The sequence below is a fragment of the Indicator indicator genome, chromosome 14, assembly GCF_027791375.1.
Source record: "Indicator indicator isolate 239-I01 chromosome 14, UM_Iind_1.1, whole genome shotgun sequence".
Taxonomy (NCBI): domain Eukaryota; kingdom Metazoa; phylum Chordata; class Aves; order Piciformes; family Indicatoridae; genus Indicator; species Indicator indicator.
The window spans coordinates 614,383-638,812 of NC_072023.1; the positions used below are offsets into that span (position 1 = coordinate 614,383).

The window sequence follows — 24,430 nt, forward strand, 5'->3', positions numbered from 1 at the left end:
CTTCCAAATGAATACAGCCAGAGATAGCTGCAGTGCTGGGAGAAATAGATGGAGTCAAAGTGAAACAAATGTAAGGCATGGGGAAAAAGCAGGCAGCTTCTGCAGAGCATGAGGGAACAAACCTTGCTTCAGTGAGAGCTGAGTGACAGGTAATGAGCTATCAAATCTGCACTGCAATGGGAATGACAGAGGGAGAAGGGCAGAACAGCACAAGGGATCAAAGTCAGGGAGCTGAGAGAAGGGAAAGTTTGGGACAAGAGCTCATGGAAGCGAAGCAAATGAAAGCCTGATGAAAAATCTCAGTGCTCTGAATTAAGCAGCTGCTGAGCGGCAGAGCAGGGCTGCGATCTCACATCGCTGCCGAGCTCCTGTTTGTGCCAAACTTCCTGCGGGGCTGAAGGGAGACATCGGCACCGCTACCGCAGCCCCCCGCAGCCGGCTGGTCCCTGGTGTGGTCACTTCTACTGTCCGGTCACCCACAGCCAGCAGGGGCGGTGCTGAACCGAACCAAGAGCAGAGGTTTCGTCAGGACGCATTCGCTTTGCATCCGCTTTGAATTCCTTTCTAAGCAACTCTTCTCCCACTAGGTTCAGGCTTTTGCTTTGTTTTCTTTGTGCTCTGTTTTTCGCTGGGTTCGGGCTTCTCTTTCTTTTTTCTTTTTCCTTTACTTTTGTCAACTTTCCTCTCAGGAACGTTCACGTTTCAATTCAGATTGTCCAAAGGCAAGAATATGCTCTTGCAAAAGGAAAGGGTGTCACTGCAAGAACGAGTGAAAGCCATCTTCTTGGACTATGGAATGGATTCTTTTTAGCTACCTATTGGTTTTTTCCCAGTCACTAATAGCCTGCAAATAAACATCAAATGAATCACTGAGTGAGGAGGAAAGAACTGGATCAGACCTATCAGAAAAGGTGCAGTGGAAGAGTGGTCACTGCCCCAGCACTGGGACATGAATTTGCACTGCTCCTGCTCCAGCCTGGTGTGGCAACATCGTGCTCAAGGCTGTGGGCACAGCACAAGGGTAACTCCAGGATGCACTGACAACACCTGCAGGACTTTGCATTAACCAAGTGTAGCCAGCAGGTCAGGGGAGAGGTTCTCCTGCCCCTCTGCTGCATGCAAACTGGGTATTTTGGGGTGTTTTTTTTAAAGGAACAGGAAAACAAAAACCCAAGTCTAACCTGTTCACTGCACTTTAACTGAGAAACTAACTACAATGTTCAGGTGGCTCCTAAAATGCCAGATTTTGGAGCTTTTCAGTCAGTAACTGACAAAATTGAGCTTTGATTTCCTCTTAGTACAATATCAGTCATTACCTGCTTGCAAGTTCCTGAAGAAGCATCACCTGGAGAGCATTAACTGCAGCAGATGTAGGGAAATGGTACTTTATATGCACCTAATTTGGCATGCTTTATAAATAACGGCCTCTGGGATTAATGTTTTCTCCCAGTTAATGACCACTTGGCTTCAGGGACAAACTCTCTGGTCAGTCATTAGCTGTCAAGAAATGCTGACCCCACAGGTCACCCTTCTGAAGTGCTGTGCAATGCTTATAACAGGGATGTAAATGCTCAGCATCACTCCCATCAATGTTTATAAAGGAGGTGCTCAAGAAAAGCTTAAGGGTCATTCCTGAACCAGTGCTTGTACTGCATGTTCCATGCCCCCAGCACAAGAAGGACCTGGGGCTGTTGGAGTGGGTCCAGAGGAGGCCATGAAGGTGATCAGAGCAGAGCACCTCTGCTAGGGGAACAGGCTGGGAGAGTTGGGGCTGTTCAGCTTGGAGAAGAGAAGGCTCCAGGGAGACCCTAGAGCAGCCTTCCAGGACCTGAAGGGGCTCCAGGAGAGCTGGGGAAGGACCTTGGACAAGGTCTGGGAGTGCCAGGATGAGGGACAATGGCTTTGAGCTGGGAGAGGGCAGATTGAGACTGGAGATGTCTGTGGCTGCCTCCTCCCTGGAGGTGTTCAGTGCCAGGCTGGATGAGGCCTTGAGCAACCTGGGCTGGTGGGAGGTGTCCCTGCCCATGGCAGGGGGTTGGAACTGGATGGTCTTCAAGGTCCCTTCCAACCCAACCCATTTTATAGTTCTGTGATGTGGAAGGTGAGCACAAAGAAGTGTCTGTGAACACTGGTACACAGGAGCAGCCAAGCTCATCTCTGCTCAGAAGGATCTGGGATTAATGCTCAGTATTAGCAAGATGAGGAACATGAAGGCTGCAGAAGATACTCTCCTTTGGAGCCCTGCCTGTACTGGTGTTCAGCTGCAATGGGAGGAATTCTGCACTTCCTGATGAGATGCTGTCACCTCTCAGCCTGCACCTTTCTGAGAACCAGAGAACTGTGGGAAGTGGAAGAGACCTTTGAGATCACCAAGTCCAACAGCTCATACCTTGAGCTCACAGTCCTACTGCTGCTCCTAAGCCACCCCCACTAAACCACACCCCTCAGCACCACATCCACATGCCTTAAATCCCTCCAGTGATGGGGACTCCACCACCTCCCTGGGCAGCCTGTTCCAGGGGATGAAGAGGTTGGTAGATAATCTGGGTAGGTGATTCTGGATGTTGAAGATGTACAAGAGTGGTGGAACAGGACTGCCCAGCTAGAGCACACCACACCTCCCTGCACCTTCCCTTGGAGGCTGCCATCACCAATCCGTAATGGACAGATGATAATTCTTTATTTTATTGTAAACTCAGTTTCCTGCCAGCAGTAATAAATATTTCACTGCATGACTCACACTGCGCTGAACAAATTTTAATGAATTACAGCTTTATGCTGCAATCCAAGCATTAAACTGTCAAAGGGATGATTAATAGAGTTGCATTTTAATACAGGGGGAAAAAAAGTCTTTATCAGGGAAAAAAAAATGTTGTTCACTCCTATGGCAGTGGCATGATAAACATACTGCAGCACCAAAGGTTTTCTAATAATAGGAAATAGGTGAAAAATGCATTGGGTGGGAAGATAGCTGGACCACACCTTTTGGAAAAATTGGCCCTAGGGCAGTGACAACCTTCTAAGCATTGCCAGAGTGAGGGTGGCAGAGAATCTGCACTGGGGTCAGAGAAGGACTGCTTCTTAAACTCATAGAGTCACAGAATGGCTCAGGCTGGAAGGGACCTTAAAGATCATCCAGTTCCAAACCCCTGCCATGGGGAGGGACACCTCCCACCAGCCCAGGTGGACCAAAGTCTCAACCAGGCTGGCTTTGAACACCCCTAGGCAGAAGGCAGCCACAGCCTCCCTGGGCAGCCTGTGCCAGACTCTCACCACCCTCCTACTCAAGAACTTCTTCCTCAGCTCCACTCTAACCCTGTTCTGCCTCAGCTTCAAACCATTCCCCCTTGGCCTGGCTCTAGACACCCTCAGCAAAAGTTCCTCTGCAGCCTTCCTGCAGGATGCCTTCAGGTCCTGGCAGGCAGCTCTGAGGTCCCCCTGGAGCCTTCTCCTCTCCAGGCTGCACACCCCCAGCTCCCTCAGCCTGTGCTCACAGCAGAGCTGCTCCAGCCCTTGGATCATCTTTGGGGCCTCCTCTGGACTCTCTCCAGCAGCTCTGAGTCCTTCTCCTGCTGGGGAACTCCAGAACTTCAGGCAGGATTGGAGGTGAGGTCTGAGCACAGCAGATCCCAGGGGCAGAATCCCCTCTCCTGCCCTCTGCCCACACTGCTCTGGCTGCAGCCCAGCACACAGCTGCCTGAGGGCTGCAGGAAGGCACTGCTGGCTCCTGGGGAGCTGCTCAGCACCCAACACCCCCAAGGCTCTTTCGTCAGGACTGCTCTCAACCCACCCTGCAGCCAGCCTGGATTGGTTCCTAGGATGACCAAATTTTAGGGTCTAACTGTAGCTGAAATAATATTTAACATATTAACAAAAGATTATTTTTTTCTCAGAATGAATCCAACATTTAACTTCAGGCTGACCTGGGGTCTCCACAAGCATTTCATTTAGCCAGCAAATCACAAGAATCAATTAGTTGCAGAGCCTGGTTTTGATGATTATTATTTGGCTGGTGTCAGAGTAAACAGGAGGTCTAAGAGTAATCCTCTCTCAAACTCAAATGAAAGGTTCTAATTTAAATCCATGAAAGAGCCCCAGCCTCAGGCTGGTCCCTTCTGCAGGTTCTTGCCTTGTGCACCTGGCAGAGCCTCATGGACTTCAGGAAGGTGTTTTTGTTTTCACCACTAGCAGACACTTCACAAAGGCCAAACACAAATCCCACTACATTCCAGCTCCAGGTTGGAAAAATGACACGGATTATTTCCCCTGAACTTCAAGCAAGAACTCACACACAATTTATTTGTTGTGCTGCAGAATGGAGGCATAGAGATGAGCTTGGAAGTATTTCATCATTTAGACCTAAAAGACTCAGATGGAAATGGGACTTCGAGATTGTGCAACATATCCTTGAGGATTAGTTTGCTGTCACCCAAGTGGAAGTGCCCCTCTGCCACATCCTGCCTCATTCTTTGTGCTTTGGTTCTGATCCTCTTGCTGTGAGGCAGTTTGGAGCAGAGTCAAGGGGCACACAAACACCTAAAGCCACTCTGCCTTCTAATTTACTCTGCTCATAAATAATTTAGCCCTAATTTACTCAGAAGATAACACTTTGCATCTCACTAAGGAACCTGCAGTAATGAAAGGTGGTGAATGGCAAATGATAAAGGGTTTTTTATTCTCTACAGAGGTGAGAGAGAGAGATCCCGCTGTAAATCAAAGTATAGAGCAGAGGTGTAATAAATAAAAATGAAATTATTTGTTAATCATATGTGAGGACCCTGACTGTTCTCTGCTTACCCTTTCGAGCCAAAATGTGAAATAGCCCCCTTATCACCTTTCCAAATACCAGAGGGCTTCTCCCCACACCGGTAAATACCTGTGGGGCCAGGGACAATAGGTGACTATTGCTGTCATCAGGGCAGGGGAAGAACTTTTCACACCTTGTCTCCTCTATTCAGACCTCTGCTGATGAGACAATGCCCAGGCCAGGGCAGGGCTGTGGGAGAGCTGTAGACCTGACTCCTGAAGGCCCTGGGAGGTTGATATGGGCTGTGAATACAGCTAGGGAGCCTCCAGATTGGGCAGATTGGCTTTGTAAATTCTGTTAGTGCTCTGACAAAGAGTTCCTCATCCTATCTGCTAAATCCTGCAGCCAGCGTTAAAGGAGCAGGAAATCTGGGGCAATGAGTGTTTAACTGTGGGGTTCAGACATCAGGTCTCTGAATTTGGGTTGTTCGGCACTTCAACTAGTTCCTGTATCAGACAGACAAAAAGCTCAAGTTCAAATCACAGCAATAATGAAAGCAGCTGAGCTGGGATGTCTAAAAAGCCACTGAAATATGAAAAACAAGATTTAAGGAGTGGATACTAAAGATGTAGCTGTTACATAATGTCTATCATATACATTGCTTCCCTCCTCATGGCAAGGAGAAGAGTTTCACTGGCCTGGACAAATCTGCTGTGCCGTAGCTAGTGGAGAGTTTCAAATTCCTTGACTTTAAAATGTAATGAACCACCTACTCTATCACAACAATAATTGTTTTCTACATATTTCTTACCCATAAAATACGTATCTAATCCGAAGTCTTTGTAATAAATAGAAATGGAATTATCTGTTAATCATATGATGTTAAGTTTAAATGATGTTAGATTAATAATTATCTTTTATAATAGCTTAATAGTGGAATGTAGGTTGCTTTGCTTATTTGCCAAGACTTGTAACTAAACTACAACAGACAGCCTTGTGTATCATAGGCAGCTTTGTGTATCTGTCAAAGTCCTGTATTCTAACATTCCTAAGCCGGATCCACGACTCCTTGCTGGATATCTACGCATATGCAGAATGATAAACTGGCTCCGAGTATGCAGAACAAGAGATAAGGAACTGAAACAATGCAAAGAGACTGAGATGATGCTGAACTCCTACCCTATAAAAGGAGTCTATACGATACTGTCAGATGTGAGCCGTGGAGGAACAGGAGATTCCCCCGGCTGCCCAGCGCTGTTTTTGCTCACTTACCAAATAAAACTTTAAATTTAACCACATAAAATTGGAGTGGTCATTTTTGTCAGTTACAGAGGGAGCTCCACCTTGTAAGGTAATGAAGTACTTGGTAGCATTTAGAAAGCAAAACAGGGGATACCCAGGAGGAAGGTTCAGTGATTTCAATCCCTCCATCAAGAGGATAGTTCTATCAGGAAGAATACACAGGAATAAAAAAGGAACTGTTTAGGCCCTACTAGAACTGCAGCAGTCAAGTCCTTCATGAAAGCAGGCAGCACAGTGATTGGCCTTGCCAAGGACAGTGGTAAACCAAGAAGTAAAATTAACCTTCTGAACTGACTTCCTCCACCCACACACAGAGCCACAGAATGGTTTGTGTTGGGAAAGGCCTCCAAGCTCACCCAGTCCAACCAGCAATCCAGCAGCACCAAGCCACTGAACCATGGCCCCAAGTGCCATGGCCACACATTTCTTGAACACCTCCAGGGATGGGGACCCCACCACCTCCCCGGGTAACCTATCCCAATGCCTGCATTTTCCCCACTACATTTCACATCATAGACGTTTTGTTATTTTATCATTTATGTATATTTGTATTTAAATTAAATACATTTACAGCAGTCTGCAGACTTAGGAGCTGGGCTGTGGTCCCACAGTGCCTGGCTTGCCCACTGTCAAATGCACTTCCCAGAAGCATTTCCCTAGATGAATGTTGACCATTGCATGCTATGGAGGGCTGCCTGCTATCCAACACAAGCTCACCCTGACAGCCTGCCACCTCCTTTGGGCTCCCTTCCTCCAGTGACACACAACTGCTTTCAAGCAAAGAGGCATTGGATGAGATTTCAGTATCATTAGCTCCAGTTATTTGTCTTTTTCACATCTACCTTCTCCAGACCCTTCCCAGCTTTGTTGCCCTTCTCTGGACACGCTCCAGACCCTCAGTGTCCTTCTTGGAATCAGGGGCCCAAAACTGAGCCCAGGATTCAAGATGTGGCCTCAGCAGTGTCCAGTCCAGGGCCACGATCACTTCCCTACTCCTGCTGGCCACCCCATGGCTGATCCAGGCCAGGATGGCACAACACAGGAAAAAAAAAAATTTAAAAAATCAAAACTCTCGTTTTTGGGGACAGAAATACAGCATCCCTGAGTGTTGACAAAAGACTCTTTCAGGCAGCTGAAATCAGTGCACTTGTGTCTGCTAGAGTCACGAAAGCAGCTGGGGTCCATTGTGCTCAGAATAAAAAGAACCACAAAACAACAACTTGGAAGGATTACCATTTGAGAAGTGGGGGCCACTAAATCAATTGAACTCCGTTTAAATTTCAAATCCTGACCACTTGTCATGAAAGACACCAAGGTGGCTCTGTTTGTCTTTGTTTGTTTGTTTTGGCAAGCAAGAAACAGTTAGTTCCAGTCCTTGGAGGAGTTCCAGTTTAGTAATTAATTACATTCTGTCCACTTAAATGATCCTAGAAACGATGTGGGGCAAAGTCACTCCTCCTGTCTTCCCCAACTGTAACATATTGCTGCCTTCTCCTGCTCAAATACCCAACTCATTATATCCCAAGGCCACGTCTGAGCTGACAGGATGAGTTCTACATGGAAGTGGTTTACAGGGAGGGCTGAGGGATTTCTCTCCAAGACAATGCTCTGGACGCACAGCATGAAATTGTAGTCAGGAGCAAACGGCAAATCTTCCCTTGCAAACCCATCTGATTAGCTGTGTTCAAACTGGCTCCTGAAATGGGGATTCTTGTTTATTGAGTGTAGAAAAATAATCATTAAAAAAGCTAAACACAGCTCAAAATGTCAATTCTGATTTCAGAGTTTCTTATCTCTGCAATACCACCAGCTAGCAAAGGTGCAGCTGAGCACTGACTCACTCTATTGCCCTGCTTTTATAGAACCATACAGTTGGTTTGGGTGGAAAAGACCTCTAAAGACCATCGAGGCCAGGTCTCATCAAGGCAAGGCCAGACCAGACCAGCTCTGCCCTTAATGAGGCCAGGTCAGGCCAGGCCAACCTCTCCCTCATCAAACCGGAGCTCATTTTGGCTGAGCAGGAAGTTTTCAGTTCCGTTCCAAAGGGAAAAGGATGATTATCATCACAAAGGGATAAATTAGTGGGAAGCCATGGTTATGCCTGGTGCTCTGAAAAAGATGGTGGCAGAGTTCAACCATTGTTAGTCCTTGGGTTGCAGTAGTGAGAGATCTCATAATCCTCAGGGGAAAAAAGCCAAAGAGCAACAACAAAGCAGCCCAAAGAGTGAGGTCAGAGCCAGCAGTAATTTTATGCACAAACCCCTGGGGCTGTGCCAAACACCTGTGTCATGACAGCTGCAGATCCCAGCTTTGCAGACATCTCCTCTAAAGGGCTAAGCAGCCTCCTGAGTCTCCATAACACACCCATGCAGGAACTTAACCTCAGCACTCTCTGACATCAAACACTGCTGTTGTCAAGCTGCTGCCAGAGCCTCTGCATGTCACAGCCTTCACACCAAATCACCCAGAATCACTTGGGCTGGAAAAGACCTTTAAGACCCAGTCCAACCTTTAACCCTACTCTACCAACTCCCACCACTAAGCCACATCCCCAAGCACCATTTTTAAACACCTCCAGGGGTGGGGACTCCACCACCTCCCTATGCAGCCTGTGCCAATGCCTGACCAGTCTTGCAGTGTAAAAATGTTTTCCTTGTGTCCAGCCTAAAGCTCCCCTGGTGCAGCTGGAGGCCATTCCCTGTCCTCCTCTCTCTTGTTACTGTCAGGTTACACAATCTGATGCTGTCCCTTCCCCTCCAGCTGTACTGCTTCTCTGTAGAGCTCCTGTTGGGCAGCATCCTGATGACTATTTAACAACAACAACAACAAAAAGACCTCATGAATGCCATTTGTAAATTACAAAGAGCTAAACCCTTCTCCCTCACCCGGTCCTTTTGGCTCTCTGTACTCTGCTCTGTCATCCTTCTCTGTCTAGTTTATTGCTCCCTTCTTTCACTCCAGCATTGTTGCAGGTTATTTCCTTCCCTTTGTCTTCTGCAGTAATTTTCAGGAGAAAGAGCTGAACTGGATGTTTGTTCATCTGAAATACAAGCTTTTATTTTTAGAAAGTGAAATCATAGCTCTTTTTCATAGTCCCAAATGCTTTTCAGACATGAACTTTAATTGGTTGTTGGCACTTGTTGGGCTTAATAACCTCCACCAGGATAAATGAAAGAGCAGCATTGTAAGTGCCAGGTCACTTCATCTCCTGTGCTGTACCACACATTCAAGCAGCTCACAATGTACACCTTTATCATGCCCAGGATTCTTACACCTTCATTTTCTTGCTGAATACTTCCCTCCACACACACATTTCACCTCAGAACACTTCACTATTCACTTTCCTTCCCTCTATTATGGCCTTGCAAAGCAATCTTATGATAGTCTCTGCTGCAATGATATCGAGCTGTAAATAGAGATGTTCAGCTCAGCCTCCTCTGCTGGGTGACATTCCTTTTGTTCAGCTCATGCTTCCATCCTTCTTCCCTATTTTCACCACCATTTCCCCAGCGTTCTGCTCAGCTGAATTTTTTATCACACACTTTACATGGTCTCTGTTTTCTTATGAAGATAAGAGTCAAGGAAGTCATTTCTGTGCTGAGCAGGGGATAGGAGGCAAAAGGTCCTGGTGGGTGAGCTCTGCTACTGCCAGAACTAATAGAGAAGAAGAATGTGTGCAGACAAGCAGAGAAGATAAAGTGCAGCAGATTTGTTCAAGGATGAAGTAGCACCAAATGGCTTTGCATCAGCTGAAACAGAACAGAATTGAAGCTCCTGGGAATGAAGCAGGGTGGCTGGGAAGAGGAACTGAACCTGATGAAAGACATTTTTCCCCAAGACAATCAAAAGAGGTTTCTTTTAAAGTCCCATTTAAAAGCCACAGTGAACTTAGCATTTAACAAGAAGGATTACTGCAAACTCATTTCTCCATTCCCAGTCCCTAATGCAGAGTTGCTGTAGCCTTAGCAAGATTAAGTTGATGAAACTCAACCTGACTTCACATAGGCTGTGTCAAGTAATAATGCTGAAGGGAAGCCACCAAAGGAAGTGGCACCACTGAAGAAAATTCAGTAGCAAGAAATACAGAGGAACAGCAGTCTCGGACAAATGACAGGAGTCAAATGTGTCTTTGTCCCAGAAAACCTTGCTCCTATTGCCATATTTGATCTGCAGACCAATAGCCATACATACCATACCATGGAGTCTGGATTTTGAGCCATCTGAGCTGACCAACTCCACCTGAACTTCAAACCTGTAGCTATAAGCTGTGAATTGAAAGGAGTCTTGAGAACTGAAATAAATTTACTCCTTGGAAAAATGTTCTGGTTTTCTTGGAACATAGAACCAGAGAAGTGTGGAGAGGGAAAGTTGTTCTGTCACTTCCATGGTCGTTGTACTCTGCTCAGGGATGTCCAGTGATAGGCCAAGGGGCACTGGGTGCCAGCTGGAGCAGAGGAGGTGCCATGGGAACAGGAGAGAAAACTTTGTCCCTGTGAGGGTGCTGGAGCCCTGGAGCAGGCTTCCCAGAGAGGTTGTGGAGTCTCCTTCTCTGGAGACATCCAAAACCTGCCTGGATGTGCTCCTGTGTGATCTGCCCTGGGTGACCCTGCTCTAGCAGGGGCTTGGACTGACTGATCTCCAGAGGTCCCTCCCATTCTGTGATCTTGCAGTTGGCAGTGATCATGTCTCAGGCTATTGTGCATTTCAGAAAGCTTTGCCATCAATGCTTCCTTTCTGGCAGGTGGAGAAGGGCTATTTGGTTAGAGGAAAAATGACCAAAATTCTACAGCTGAGAAGAGAATTTGTGCTGAAATATGAGTGGACAGATCCAAAAGGAAGAGATTTTCAATAGCAGATCTTTCTCAGAAGGCTTTTTGGGGAGCTTAACCACCCTCAATAAGGAAATCCTGGAGTACTCCTAAAAAACAGCAGTGAGCAGCTGGGATTGTTTCTTGGTGACCTCCTACAGCACAAGGAGAGGCCAAGGTTCTTTACTAATAAAAGACACTTCAGCCTGGCTGCTGGCTCAGGGAAAGACTTATCTGGAGAGGCTTTTCTCCAGCTGCTGATTCTTTTTCTCTTTACAGAGTGACTAAACTCTCACAAAGCCCTCTCTAGTGTGGAAGAAATTGTTTTACACTGCATCTGACTCATTTAGAAGAAATTCTGTCCTCGTTTTAACTGTGTGGAAAGAGAAAGAAAAACACTTCTGGATTTCACCAATTGTTTGCTGAAAGCCTCCCAAATGTGTTTCATGCCACAAGACTCTGCCAGTAGTTGTTGCATCTTAAACTACATACAGTGTGTTCACATATCCAAAGTCTGAGTAGCAGCACACATCCTGCAGAAAAGCTCAGAGGTCCTCCTTCAGAAGGCACAAAGATGCTTTTCCCAAAACCACAGAGGTTTCAGTACCACTGAGAGGCTCAGCAGAGGAGAACAAAGCTTCAGGTGCTTGGCTTTGCCATATTATTATAGCAAATATTCATAGAATGGTTTGAGTTGGAAGGGACCCCAAAGATCACCTACTTTCAACCTCCTGCCATGGGCAGGGACACCTCCCACCAGCCCAGGTTGCTCAGGGCCTCATCCAGCCTGACCTTGAACACCTCCAGGGAGGGGGCAGCCACAGACTCACTGGGCAACCTGCTCCTGTCTCTCCCCACCCTTACTGTACAGAATTTCTTCCTCATCTCCAGTCTCAGTCTCCCCTTTTCCAGCTCAAAGCCACTGTCCCTCCTCCTGGCACTCCAAGCTCTTATCAAAAGCTCCTCCCCAGCTCTCCTGGAGCCCCTTCAGGTACTGGAAAGCTGCTCTGAGGTCTGCCTGGAGCCTTCTCTTCTCCAGGCTGAACAGTCCACAAAATTGCCAGACTTACAGCAGAATAAACCTGGCCAAACAAGATTTTCTCTCTCTGTAAGGCAAGATCCACCCAGGATCTCATAAATCTTACCAAAGACAGGATACAGTCAAGTATGCAGCAAGATGTCTTGAGTCACCCCTGAAAGCTTCCTAGCCAAGAGCCCAGAGATGCCTCCCTCTCCCTAGCTGCTGTAGATAGAATCACACAGTTGTTTGGGCTGGAAAAGTTCATGGAGTCCAACCAGCCACCCAACACCACCATGGCCATTGAACCATGTTCCCCAGTGCCATGGCCACACATTTATTGAACACCTGCAGGGATGGGGACTCCACCACCTCCCTGGGCAGCCTGTGCCAATCCCTGACCACTCTTGCAGCAAATAAACTTTTCCTCATCTCCAACCTAACCCTCCCCTGGCACCATTTCAGGCCAGTTCCTCTCCCTCTATTACCTGATCCTAGGGAGAAGAGCCCAAGCCCCAGCTCACTGCAGCCTCCTTGCAGGCAGCTTGCAGGTCTCCCCTCAGCCTCCTTATCCCCAGACGTTCTGCACAGGAGTTCCTCTTGGAAGACTTTAAAGCCTTTGCCACTTGGGGCAATGATTTAGGTACATTTAGGTTGGACATCAGGAGGAAGTTCTTCACAATGAAGGTGGTGAAATACTGGATAGGGTTGCCCCAAGATGTGGTGGAGGCCTCATCCCTGGAAATAATCAAGGTCAGATTTGATGTGGCCCTGAGCAACCTGATGTAATTGGAGGTGTCCTTCACCGCAAGGGTTGGACAGGAAGACCTTCAGGGGAAAGACTTTTTCCTGATGTTTTCCTTTTGGCCTTACAAAAGTGACAGAAATAGCAACAACAATTTTAAATTATGGGGGAAAAAACAGAGCAGAGCAGAGCCAATGTGCACCATTTAGAAAACAACTTGAGCAAAGCAGCTTGGCAAGATGTCAGCAAATATTTGGCTGTTCCAGTTTAGTTTCTCCACTACAAACAGCCCAGCTGCCAGAAGCAGTGCACTGAGGCTGCTGCAGGGTGAGGAGGAGCAAACTGAATCTGCCTCCACTCCCATTTGTCCCCATGGGCAATTAACCCCTGCTGGTGTGGGGAATAAAGAGGCTTAGTTGCTCCAGCTTGAGGCTGATTATGACTGGGAACAGGCTGGCAAATGAGAAATCAAATTGATTAGCATATAATTAGAGAAACCTCAGCCAGAGAGGTTCAGTCAGGAGGGCTCACACTGGACTTGCCATTTAAAACCACAAATTGGAGCTGGAATGCTGGAAGCTGCTGGTTGCTGCCTCTCAGAGATAGGATTCAATGTTGGATGCCCCAGCACTGGGCAGTGCCATTCAGAAGACCGCCAGCCAGCTGAAGCAGCCACCACAGCTGCCTAGCTCTGCATTTGGGAGGCAGCTTAAAGCTTCTTAAGCACCAGTGAAGAAAACCCTCAATGGTTTAATGGCTAAAAAGCTGAACTTTCTTTGGTCACCTTCCAAACAAGGACCCAAGTGCTGGGTGTGGCTAATTCTACAGAGGCAGAACACTACACCCCACACAATCAGCAAGCACTATGCAAAGAGGACCCCAGTGAAACTTTTTGAATGGGTTGTAAATATTCTTTAAGCACAGGATCATGTACAGCAGCATCTAAGAGTCACCTTGAGTGTGCCAAAGCAGAGCCAGGAAGGCCTTAGGCTTTAACTGGAGTTCTGCCAACTGGACTTGGCAGAATGATCCAGAGACCTCTGGAGGCTGAGCCCAACCCTCCCTCCCCTCGCTACAGCAGGTCACACAGGAACACATCCAGGGGGGTTTGCAGTGTCTCCAGAGATGGAGACTCCACCACCTTTAAATTACAGAAGTTCCTCCTCCTGCTTAGGTGGAACTTCTTCCATTCAGGTTTGTGCCTGCTACCCTTACTCCTGCTTCTGGGCACCACCAAACAAAGCCTGGCCCCTTGGAAGTGACAATAAATTCACTGCAAGATCTCAAAGCTGAGTCTGCATTTGAAGAGAGAAATGTTTGCCTCTCACTCCCAGTGGGGCAGAGCCAAAGACTGCTTGAAGTTTGCAAAGGAAAATTAAAAAGACAGTTTTAAACCATCACACTGCTGATTACAAAGCCATTGGTCTGAAATTTAACCTAATGGAAAAATCACTTCCCTCCAAAACTCACTGTTTCATGTGAGCTTCTCATTCTGGATTGGAGAGAAAGCAAAAAGTAAGAAAAGAAGAAAAAACATCTTCCATGAAACTAAAGAGAGGCTGCTTCTGTCTGGCAGAGAACAAAGGCAGGAGAGAACAAAGAGAGATTTATAGCTGTAAGTGGTATAAATACCATCGGGGTGATATCCTGCTGGGGAAAGTGGATGAAGGTGATCTTAAAGTTAGACAGAATGATCTTTCTGAGTTGTTTTAAGCATCTACTGCTTGATATTTCGTTTCAGGATTCCACCCCATTTCTTTCTAGGTTTTAGGGGGGAAATAAACAAAGAAAATGCAAGTGAAGGTCCAAGGGGGTTGGGCAACAGAAATCGGTTGCAGCTTTCAGCCCAGCAGACAGAGAGTCTGGAGAGCAGCAGCAGGCTGAGAGCAGCAGCAAAGATTTGCTTTTGTCAAACTGCTGTTTCTGTCTCAGTCACCACAGACATTGCTGAAAAGGCTGGGAGGAAAGGATGGTGGGGAGGGGAAATGGCCAGGAAACAGCACTAGACAAATTTCTGATGTTTTGCCCACAGCCTTCAAAGGCAATTGAGATCCTGAGGAACTCTTTTATAACTGAAAATGCTGCACAACACAGAGACAACCAAGCAGAAGTACTTTACGCACAGCCCTTCAGGCCAGCTTTGTCTCACTGAGAAGGAATCCAACATGGGGCTCAGAGCTGCATCACTAAATCAGCACAGGGTCTCCCTTGTGCTGATAAACTCTACCCAGCTCAGCCTGGGAGCTGACCACAGAGACAGCAAAGCTGTTGCCAGAACTGCTGGAGTGGGTCCAGAGAAGGCCACCAAGATGATCAGAGGATCAAGAGTGGGATGGTTTGAAACTGTCTTTTTAATTTTTTTCCTTGCAAAGTTCAAAACAGAGAAAGTGAGTGTAAATAAGTCACTATTGGGTGTAAGAAAGCAAAATAACGATTGTTCTAAACACTTCCATTGGATAGATAGAAATGTTTAAGAACTATTACCCAAAACAAAGTAGGCATTCTGCACATTCTGCGTTCGGCAGTGGGGGCAGTTGCTGGGCTGTCTGGCTGCTGTTTCTTCTGCTCTTCTGGCTGAAGATAACACACTGACCTTGGCAGCTAAGTTAACAACTTTCTGCTTAACTAACTCTGCTTCTCTGTCCAGGGGGGTCTGGGGAGGAAGCTCCTGGGAGAGAGAGAGGCCCCTTTGGGAGGGTCCCCTTGGGGGGAAGCAAAGGGAGATCGGTTGTGCTTTTCTCTTGATTGTATATATTTGTGAATGTTGTGAATTGTGTCTATTTGTACATATTCATTGCATTTCATCATAGATTGTAGATTTGCTTGTAAATACAGCCTTCATTTGCTTCCAGACTGGGCTAGCCTGGTTATTGTTGGGGGGGGGGGGCGGGGGGTGTGGAATTTCAGCTCACACTGACACAAAGAGGATCAAGAAGAACTGCTGCTGAGAGGACAGAGTGGGAGAGTTGAAGCTGTTCCCTGGAGAAGAGAAGGCTCCAGGGAAGCCTTAGAGCAGCCTTCCTGTAGGGGCTGGAGGGTCTCCAGGAGAGCTGTGGAGGGACTTTTGTCAGGGGCTGGGAGTGCCAGGACAAGGGGCGATGGCTTTGACCTGGGAGAGGGGAGACTGAGACTGGAGATGAGGAAGAAATTCTGTACAGTAAGAGTGGTGAGACTCTGGCACAGGTTGCCCAGGGAGGCTGTGGATGTCCCCTCCCTGGAGGTGTTCAAGGCCAGGCTGCATGAGACCTTGAGCACCCTAGGCTGGTGGGAGGTGTCCCAGCCCATGGCAGGGGGTTGGAGCTGGATGTTCTTTTAAAGTTCCTTCCAACCCAACCCCTGTGTGGACCTCTGAACATTCGTTCCATGAACCTGGTGAGAGGAGGCAGGCTCAAACCTGTATGGAGTTTGTCATTATTGCTAAGTCACTTTGTGTCTCTCAGCAGCATTCCACCCTCCCATGGCCTGCACAGGCTGTGTCCTACCATCCCTCTGCATTCCCTATTTATTAAAGTGGCCCAGGCAGCTGCTAGGCAATCAAGGCTGAGAGTTACCATTTTATTTTCTGCTTCCCATGCCTTCAAGATTAGGCTGCACAGAGACAGGTACAGAAACCTATAATTTATGACTTCCACTGCAGCTTAGGCAGCAGACAGCTTCCAAACAGATTAATGTTGTCAGAATTTCAACTCTGCTCATGCTCTGCAGCACAAAAATGAGATAACTACAGCATTTTGCTGGGAGACATTTACATGGCCGAGGAACTGAGCTGCTCTCACACCAGACAAGGACTCTGAGGGGCTCAATTTTAGATGTTGTTGCCTAAATCCTCTTGCAAATTCACACAGGCACAGAAAAATCACATCAAGTGAACTTCTTAATTCTTTCAAATGAACCATAGACCCAACTAGAAAAGCAGCCCCCAGTTTGGTTCAGCAGATCATTGGTGATCCTTGGCAGCAGACTGTCCATGCTGTACTAACTCTTGGCTGGGTGTTCTTTGCCTTCACTTTTTTTTGCTTGAGCCTAAGAACAAATCCTGGAAAAGATTTTGGTCCCACTTAGCACTTGTGGCAAGAAATGATCTGGGGTCTGCTGTAAAAGTGCCAAGAAACACAATGGTTTGTCTCTGAGAGAAGATATTGACCTACATGTCAAGACAAAATCATAGAATCAAAGGATCCCAGAATGGCTCAGGCTGGAAGGGACCTCAGAGCTCATCTGCTCCAACCTCCCACCATGCCCAGGGACACCTCTCAGCTAGACTCAGCTGCTCAGGGCCTCATCCAGCCTGGCCTTCAACACCCCAGGCAGGAGGCAGCCACAGCCTCCCTGGGCAGCCTGTGCCAGACTCTCACCACCCTCCTACTCAAGAACTTCTTCCTCAGCTCCACTCTAACCCTGCTCTGCCTCAGCTTCAAACCATTCCCCCTTGGCCTGTCTCTAGACACCCTCAGCAAAAGTCTCTCTGCAGCCTTCCTGCAGGATCCCTTCCATCCTGAGCCCTTCTGTGATTGCTCTCTAGTGTCTTTCATACCAAGTCAAAATGATGCACTTCAAATCTTTTTTCTTTCTTCGTGACTTCCTTCTAAATAACTTCATTTTTTAACTAGCTCTATTCAAATAGTGTAAATCTGCACTACCATTTCCCTGACACACTGCCATGGCAAATTTGAATTGGAGAGAAAGAAAATCTCCCTAGACATGCCTGGGGGGGGGGGGGGGGGAAGTTTTGTAATCATAATTTTGCCTCAAAGTCAAATTTATTTCCTGTAATCATTTTGGTTTTACTCATTAGTTCTCATGCATGCTACCAGCATCTGCCTGAAGGATGTTCAAGGGCAGGAATCAGTGTCCCATTGGTAACAGGCATGAGCAAAATGTTTTGCAGCTCTCTACAGCAGCAGAGGGAAAGGGAGCCAAGATTCTCTGTGTGAAAAAATGTAGCTGCTGGTTGTGAAACAAATCTGTGACTCTTTACAAACAGGAAACAACTCCCTGCCAGCTCCTCTGCTTGCTCCTGTTCACATAGCAAACCCTGGCAGCTTGGGAGGTGCAGCCATAGCAAAAGTCATTTTCCTGTTGTTCAAGGATGAAATACTCCTAAGGACACCTGCAACATCAATATCTCCTCTGACATGCCTGGAGGTGACTGCTGAGTGCCTTCAAATCACAAAGTTCTTCCCGAAGCTCTCAAACTGAAGCCCATTTTTCATGGTCTCAGTAGCAAACCTCTGGCTGCACAGGCACTCTCCTGGTTCTGTTTTTGGTTTATTCCCCCAAATGGGATGAGCTTTCCTTAAACTTATCCTTAACAACCTGTGCCAGAGTCTCACCACTCTCACTCTCAAAAATTTCTTCCTCATCTCCAGTCTCAGTCTCCCCTCTCCCAGCTCAAAGCCATTGTCCTCATCCTGTCACTCCCAGCCCTTGTCACAAGTCCCTCCCCAGCTCTCCTGGAGCCCCTTCAGGTCCTGTAAGGCTGCTCTGAGGTCTCCCTGGAGCCTTCTCTTCTGCAGGCTGAACAGCTTCAACTCTCTCATCCTGCCCCCATAGAGGAGGTGCTCCAGCCCTCAGCCCATCTTTGTCGCACTCATCTTGGCCACATCCAGCTGTGAGATACCAGTGGAGCATTGCCAGCACTATATTTGAGGCAATTAACTTTTACAATATAAGGTGAGGCTTCAAAGGTTTGACTGTGTTGGCTCTTCTAAATTATCCCATAAATGATATTTTAATCCACAAGAAAACAGCCCAGAGCCTGTAGACTTCCTAGCTGATGCATAAAGCAAAACCAGACCTGAGGGATTCATTCATGAATTCATTTTGAAAGTGGACTGCAAGTCCTGGCAACAAAATCAAGATGTGAGTCAAGACTAGGAGGAATAGCTAGCTGAGGAATTGGCTGCTCTGAATGACACCACCCAAGGTGCTCAGATTCTGAGGGCAGAAGAGCCACCAAGATGTCACAGGAGGCTGCCTAATGCAATCTGTTGTGTCACCAGTGGCAGGAGCTGCCTCCTGCCATGCCTGATCATGTTGAGTCTCCTTAAATGAATAGCTGCTGCTTGTCACATTGATGGCCCTCAATTAGCAGCAGAGATTCTCCAGATTCCAGCCCTGGAATTTGTCTGTCTTCCTTCAGAAGGAAGCCTGGCATGACTAGTGTCAAACAGTTTTAAGATCTGATCTCTTCATATCCTCAGAGTCAGTTTGGGATTCTGTGTCCTTCATGGCAGAGAGGTGGGGGTTGGAAGGCACCTCTGGAGATCAGGTCCAACCCCTCTGCCAAGACCAGAGAAGGTCACACAAGAACACATCCAGGTGGGCTTGGAAAGCCTCCAGAGATGGAGACTACACTACCTCCCTGGGCAGCCTGTGCCAATCCCTGACCACTACTGCAGCAAAGAAATTGAAAGCAAAATCAAAGCAGAAGTGCATAGTGGGTTCTCAATGATGAAAATCTTCCTCACCTAGCAATGTGAAGAGTAGTTCCATCAATTCATCACACTAAAGCTCATAAACAGACCACAGAGACCACTTCTGTTACAGCTAGCAAATTCCAGCACCAGCTGCTAGTGTTCCACAACACTCAGACTATGGGAGCCCCCAGGTCTCACCTAGAAACCTGCTGCTGCTTCTGTGCTGTGATTTCCCCACAGCAGTGAGGACACCAGCAGAACCCATGCCAGAGAGCAATATGCTTCCCAAAGGTTCCCATCACTCTGACTTAGTGGCAATTCCACCTTGCAAAAGGACAGGAAAGAGTACTGCAGAATGGCTCCACCTCCCTTTGATAAGCTAAGGGCTTGGGCAGTCACTTCACAGCAGGATACTGGAGCTGTTTGCTGACTTGCAGAAGGACAGGTGGTTAACTGCCAGATTTTCCTACTCATCTCACTTTTAGTCGATTTCTCTCAGACACTGAAAATTTACACTGAGGGGATTAGATCCTCCAGGCACTGCACTGCTAAAACAGACACTTGGACAGTCACAGGATGGCAGGGGTCAGAAGGGACCTCTGGAGATCACCCAGTCCAACCCCCTTGCCAGAGCAGCATCAGCCAGGGCAGGTCACACAGGAACACAGCCAGGTGGGTTTGGAAAGCCTCCAGAGAAGGAGACTCCACATCCTCTCTGGGCAGCCTGCTCCAGGGCTCCAGCACCCTCACAGTGAAAAGGTTTTTCCCTCTATTGAGGTGGAACTTCCTGGGTTCCAGTTTGTGCCCGCTGCCATTCATCCTACCAATGGGCACCAGCACAAAGAGCCTGCTCCTTCTTGACCCCCACCCCTCAGCTATTGATAGACATTGTTCAGGTCCCCTCTCAGCCTTCTCTTCTCCAGGCTAAACAGCCCCAGGGCTCTCAGCCTTTCCTCAGCACAGAGATGCTCCATTGCCTTCAGCATGCTCCTAGCCTCTGTTGGACTCTCTCCCTCTGTCCCTTGCAGTTCTCTACCACTTGAACTGGTCATTTAACAATCCTGTACAAACCAGCAATCCAGCACCACCATGGACACTAAACCATGGCCCCAAGGGCCATGGCCACACATTTCTTGAACACCTGCAGGAATGGGGACTCCACCACCTCCCTGGGCAGCCTGTGCCAATCCCTGACCACTCTTGCAGCAAAGAAATGTTTTCTCCTCTCAAACCTACCTCTCCCTGGCACAATTTCAGGCCATTTCCTCTCCTTCTGTTGTCTGATCTCCCAGAACTCCTGGTATCACCAAACAATGCAGGTATAGAAGTTGGAAGATGTGAGATTGAGACTGGAGATTAGGAAGAGATTCTTTGCTGTAAGGGTGGAGAGGCACTGGAACAGGTTGCTCAGGAAGGGTGTTCCTGCCCATGGCAGGGGGTTGGAACTGGATGAGCTTTAAGGACCCTTCCAACCCAACCCATTCTGTGAAGAGAATTCCGTTCACTTCTGCCTTCTCCTGTGCCTGTCGCCGTGTGCATGGAATTGCTGCTCTGAGAGCCGTCAGTCGCCCTTCTCCCAGGCATTGTCATGCACACAGCAGCCAGTTACCCTGCAGACAGCATTAAGTACCTCCGGGTTTAGTCGGTTCAGGACGCTGCCACGCCAGGTGCATGCCTCACCCATGGGGCTGGCTGCTGCGCAGGGATGGCCTCACGCTGCACGGAGCCGAGGGGGAATTGCTGCCCTCGGGTGGGGCTCTGCCATCAGCAGTGCAATTGCCACCCTCTGACGGCAGGAAGGAGATGTTCACATCTCAGGCACAAACCCTGCGGGTCCTCACGGAGCAAAACTAACTGGTAATTAGTGTTTGAGCCAAGAGCCGGCCAGGACACACTTCAGCCTTTGAAAGGAGGCGAGGCAAGGCTCTGCTGACAGCAGAAAGAGCTCCTAATGGGGTGTCTGAAGTGGGTGAATTAGCATCTCCCCTGCTCGCAGTTTGCTGTGAAGGGGAACAATTACACCAGTGAGCTTTGACAATGTTTGTGCTGAAGGATGCCCTACCATGCAGGGAATTTATTCTCCTGAGTAAAGAGAATTCATCTCCAGGCAAAACGTCTGTTCTCCTAAGTTAGGCATGACATAGACCCCTGATTGCCAGGCTTCTGAGAGAAAATAGCCACAGATCCCAGCCTCTCATCTGTGCAGGCCCTGCTGCCACTTCAGCTGGAGATAAGGAGCTAGGAACAAAGGTTTGCTGCTATCAGATGCCCTTTTAATGTCTTCCTCCAGCCTTCCATCACCTGCTTCTGGCACTTGGGCTGAATAGCAGGAAGAAAGTCTTTGCAGTGAGGGTGGGAAGACACTGGCACAGGTTGCCCAGGGAGGCTGTGGATGTCCCCTCCCTGGAGGTGTTCAAGGCCAGGTTGGATGAGACCTTGAGCAACCTGGGCTGGTAGAAGGTGTCCCTGCCCATGGCAGGGGCTTGGATGTTCTTTAAGGTCCCTTCCAACCCAAAGCATTCTTTGACTGTATCAATCTATGAACTGAACTTTTGAACTCAGATGTTGATTGTTTGGAAATCCTTTGGAATTTATTACAGTGAAATTTGGAATTTATAGAAGGAAATCATTTGGAAATTCAGATTATTCAGGTAATCTGGCTTTAGAAAAAAAAAATACCAGCAGTGTTTAATAATAATAAAAACACTTAATAGTCTGAGCAGCAAGCTGTAGGGTAAAAAATTGTCCTCAGAAGTAGGATGTCAGAGCCATAATTTAACAAGCAACATGCTGCCTGCTATTTTCTTCCCTTTGTGTCCTGCACACTCTGCAGTCCTCTTGGCAGTACTTTTCTGACAGGCAGCCTGCTCTTCAGCCCCATGCTTGCCCACTCAGAATGCCATTCCCTGATGTCACTGCTGATTCCCACTCATTATGCTGCATTAAACTGCTGCAAAGCGCCAGTCAGGCACCACAGCTCCTGCAGGCCAGCTGTGCTGAGCCACAAGCAGACATGAGGCAATTGACCTTGTTGTGCACAGAACTGTACCCAGCTTAGCTCCCCACTGCTTCCTGCCACTCACTTTACTTTGTGTATCCTCACAAGCCATGACCTTTATGGGGGATATTGCTCTCCAGCATAGACAAAAAACACCTTGACAAAAGTAAAACCTTAACCAGGAGCAGCACAACATTTGAGCAGCAAAGGGGCCAAGCAAACCTGCAATACTCAGATTAGAGATACTACAGGAGAGGTTTTGCAGTGGTGTGAAGGGAAGGAGAATTGATTCTATGACAATAAACACCTGCAGGCCTCCTGGGGACAAGTTAATCCTTCCTGTGCTCTCAGGAGGACACCACATTCTCTTCTGTAGCAGGGAAAATCAGCCAGATGAAAGTACTACCCAGAGCTTCACTTTGCTTCTCTCCTCGAGGGACCTGCTGAGACCTCACCTGCAGTACTCTGTCCAGCTACAGGACCCCAACATAAGAGAGACATGGATCTGCTGGAGTGGCTCAGAGGAGGCCTCAAAGAGGACCAGAAGGATGGTCTGAAAGCCAAAGCAGGAAGCCTACAGACGACAGGTGATGACAGTTCCAGCCAACGACCCCCTCCTGCTTTCTTTCCTGAATTTACTGGAGGCCTGATTGCTTACCTCAAAGAATGTGGCCTGTGCCTTGCTTAACAAACGTTAATACAGTGCTCAGAGACTGAGGAAAGCTCTATTTAAATGCCAAATACGATGACAAAGAGCAATCCTCCTTTTCCTTTTTGCAGCACATCCTGCTGGAAGGTCATTTCTCTCCAGCACACACCACACCCAGTTCCCAGATGGAGCAGTATCTCCTCTGGAATCCCTGAGTGCTCCACAGAACAAACCCTCACGTCCTTCCTTTTGCTTTCAAAACAGATCATCCACTCTTACAAGGATTCTGACAGGGCTCAGAGGGTTAGCAACGTACCACACTCCACCATCTCCCTTTCAACGTTTCACCACGTGGCAGATTTATCTCCTCTGCATAAACAAATCTGACGTCCCTCAAGAAAGCAGACACACAAATAAATGAGCCTGAAGTGAGCTGCTGCAGAGAACAACCATGAGGAGTCTGAGCCATCCTCATCTGGAAGCCCAAGATATTAATTAAACACCAGGCAATGGCACCACAACAAAAGCTGTGCTCCTTTACATGACAGCACTAAAACTGCCTGCTGGTAGCACCCACAAGATGTCCATCATCTTCACATGCCTGAAGCACAGGGCTTCACCAAAGCACCAAATGCTTCTTAGCATCAGAGAGCCACAGAATTCTTTGGGTTGGGAAAGCTCTCCCAGATCATCCAGTCCAACCAGCAACCCAACACCACCATGGACACCAAACCATGGCCCCAGGTTTCTGGAACCCCCCACCCAGGGATGGGGACTCCACCACCTCTCTGGGCAGCCTGTGCCAATCCCTGACCACTCTTGCAGCACAGGAATTGTTCCTTCTCTCCAACCTAACCCTCCCCTGGCACAATTCCAGGCCAGTTCCTCTCCTATCAGCTGATGCTAGGGAGCAGAGCCCAACCCCCAGCTCACTGCAGCCTCCTCTCAGGGAGCTGTAGAGAGCACTGAGGTCTCCCCTCAGCCTCGTCTTCTCCAGACCAAACAATCTCAAGTCCCTCAGCCAGCTGTGGTTTGAAACTAGGACAGACGTTAGGGAAGAAATTCTTGACAGTGAGGGTGGGGAGACACTGGAACAGGTTGCCCAGGGAGGCTGTGGATGCTTCTTCCCTGAAAGTGTTTAAGATTTGGCTGGATAAGGCTTTGAGCAACCTGGTCTGGTAGGAGGTCCATGGCAGAGGGGCTGGGTCCCTTCCAACTCAAGCCTGTCTACAATTCTATGACAATTCAAATCTGGTTATTCAGAGGCCCTTTTTATAGATGATTTATGTCTCTTTGACATGAGCCATCTGTTCTCACCTGGCTTGGAAGGTATTATTTCTGTACCCTCCTATGTAGGTCATTCCCTGTAGATGGTGAAGCATTTTGTTCCTGCTCCTGCTCTGAATCAAGTGCAGAAGGATCCTACAGCTTCCCAGCTCTCCATGAGTGCCCCATCCAACAGGCTCTAGTTCCCTTTCTTCTGGGCCCAGAAGCATCACCTTAGCAACATTTCTGCAGGGAGCAGACGCAGGAGAGTGCCAGGTTTGCCTCACTTCTGTTCCTCCACTTCTGCAGACAGCCTTGAAGAAAGTGATCCAAGTGATGTTTCCCTCCCATAGAGTCACAGAATTGCTTGGGTTGGAAAAGACCTCTAAGACTATCAAGTCCAACCATCAACCTAAGTCCACCATGGCCACAAACCCATGGACTATTCCTTAATTTCTCTGAATCCCAGCTTTCATTA

The 24,430-nt window shown here is 47.9% G+C and overlaps 1 protein-coding gene across 1 annotated transcript in view; it reads right to left on the reverse strand.

Annotated features, from left to right (window-relative positions):
• Positions 1–312: 312 nt before the first annotated feature.
• The window catches only part of LOC128971261 (uncharacterized protein C12orf50 homolog), a 56,555-nt gene continuing 32,437 nt past the window's right edge, over positions 313–24,430 (reverse strand). Inside the window, exon 13 of the mRNA XM_054386756.1 lies at positions 313–497. Coding sequence (XP_054242731.1) covers positions 313–497 — 185 coding nt within the window. The remainder of the gene's footprint in view (positions 498–24,430) is intronic.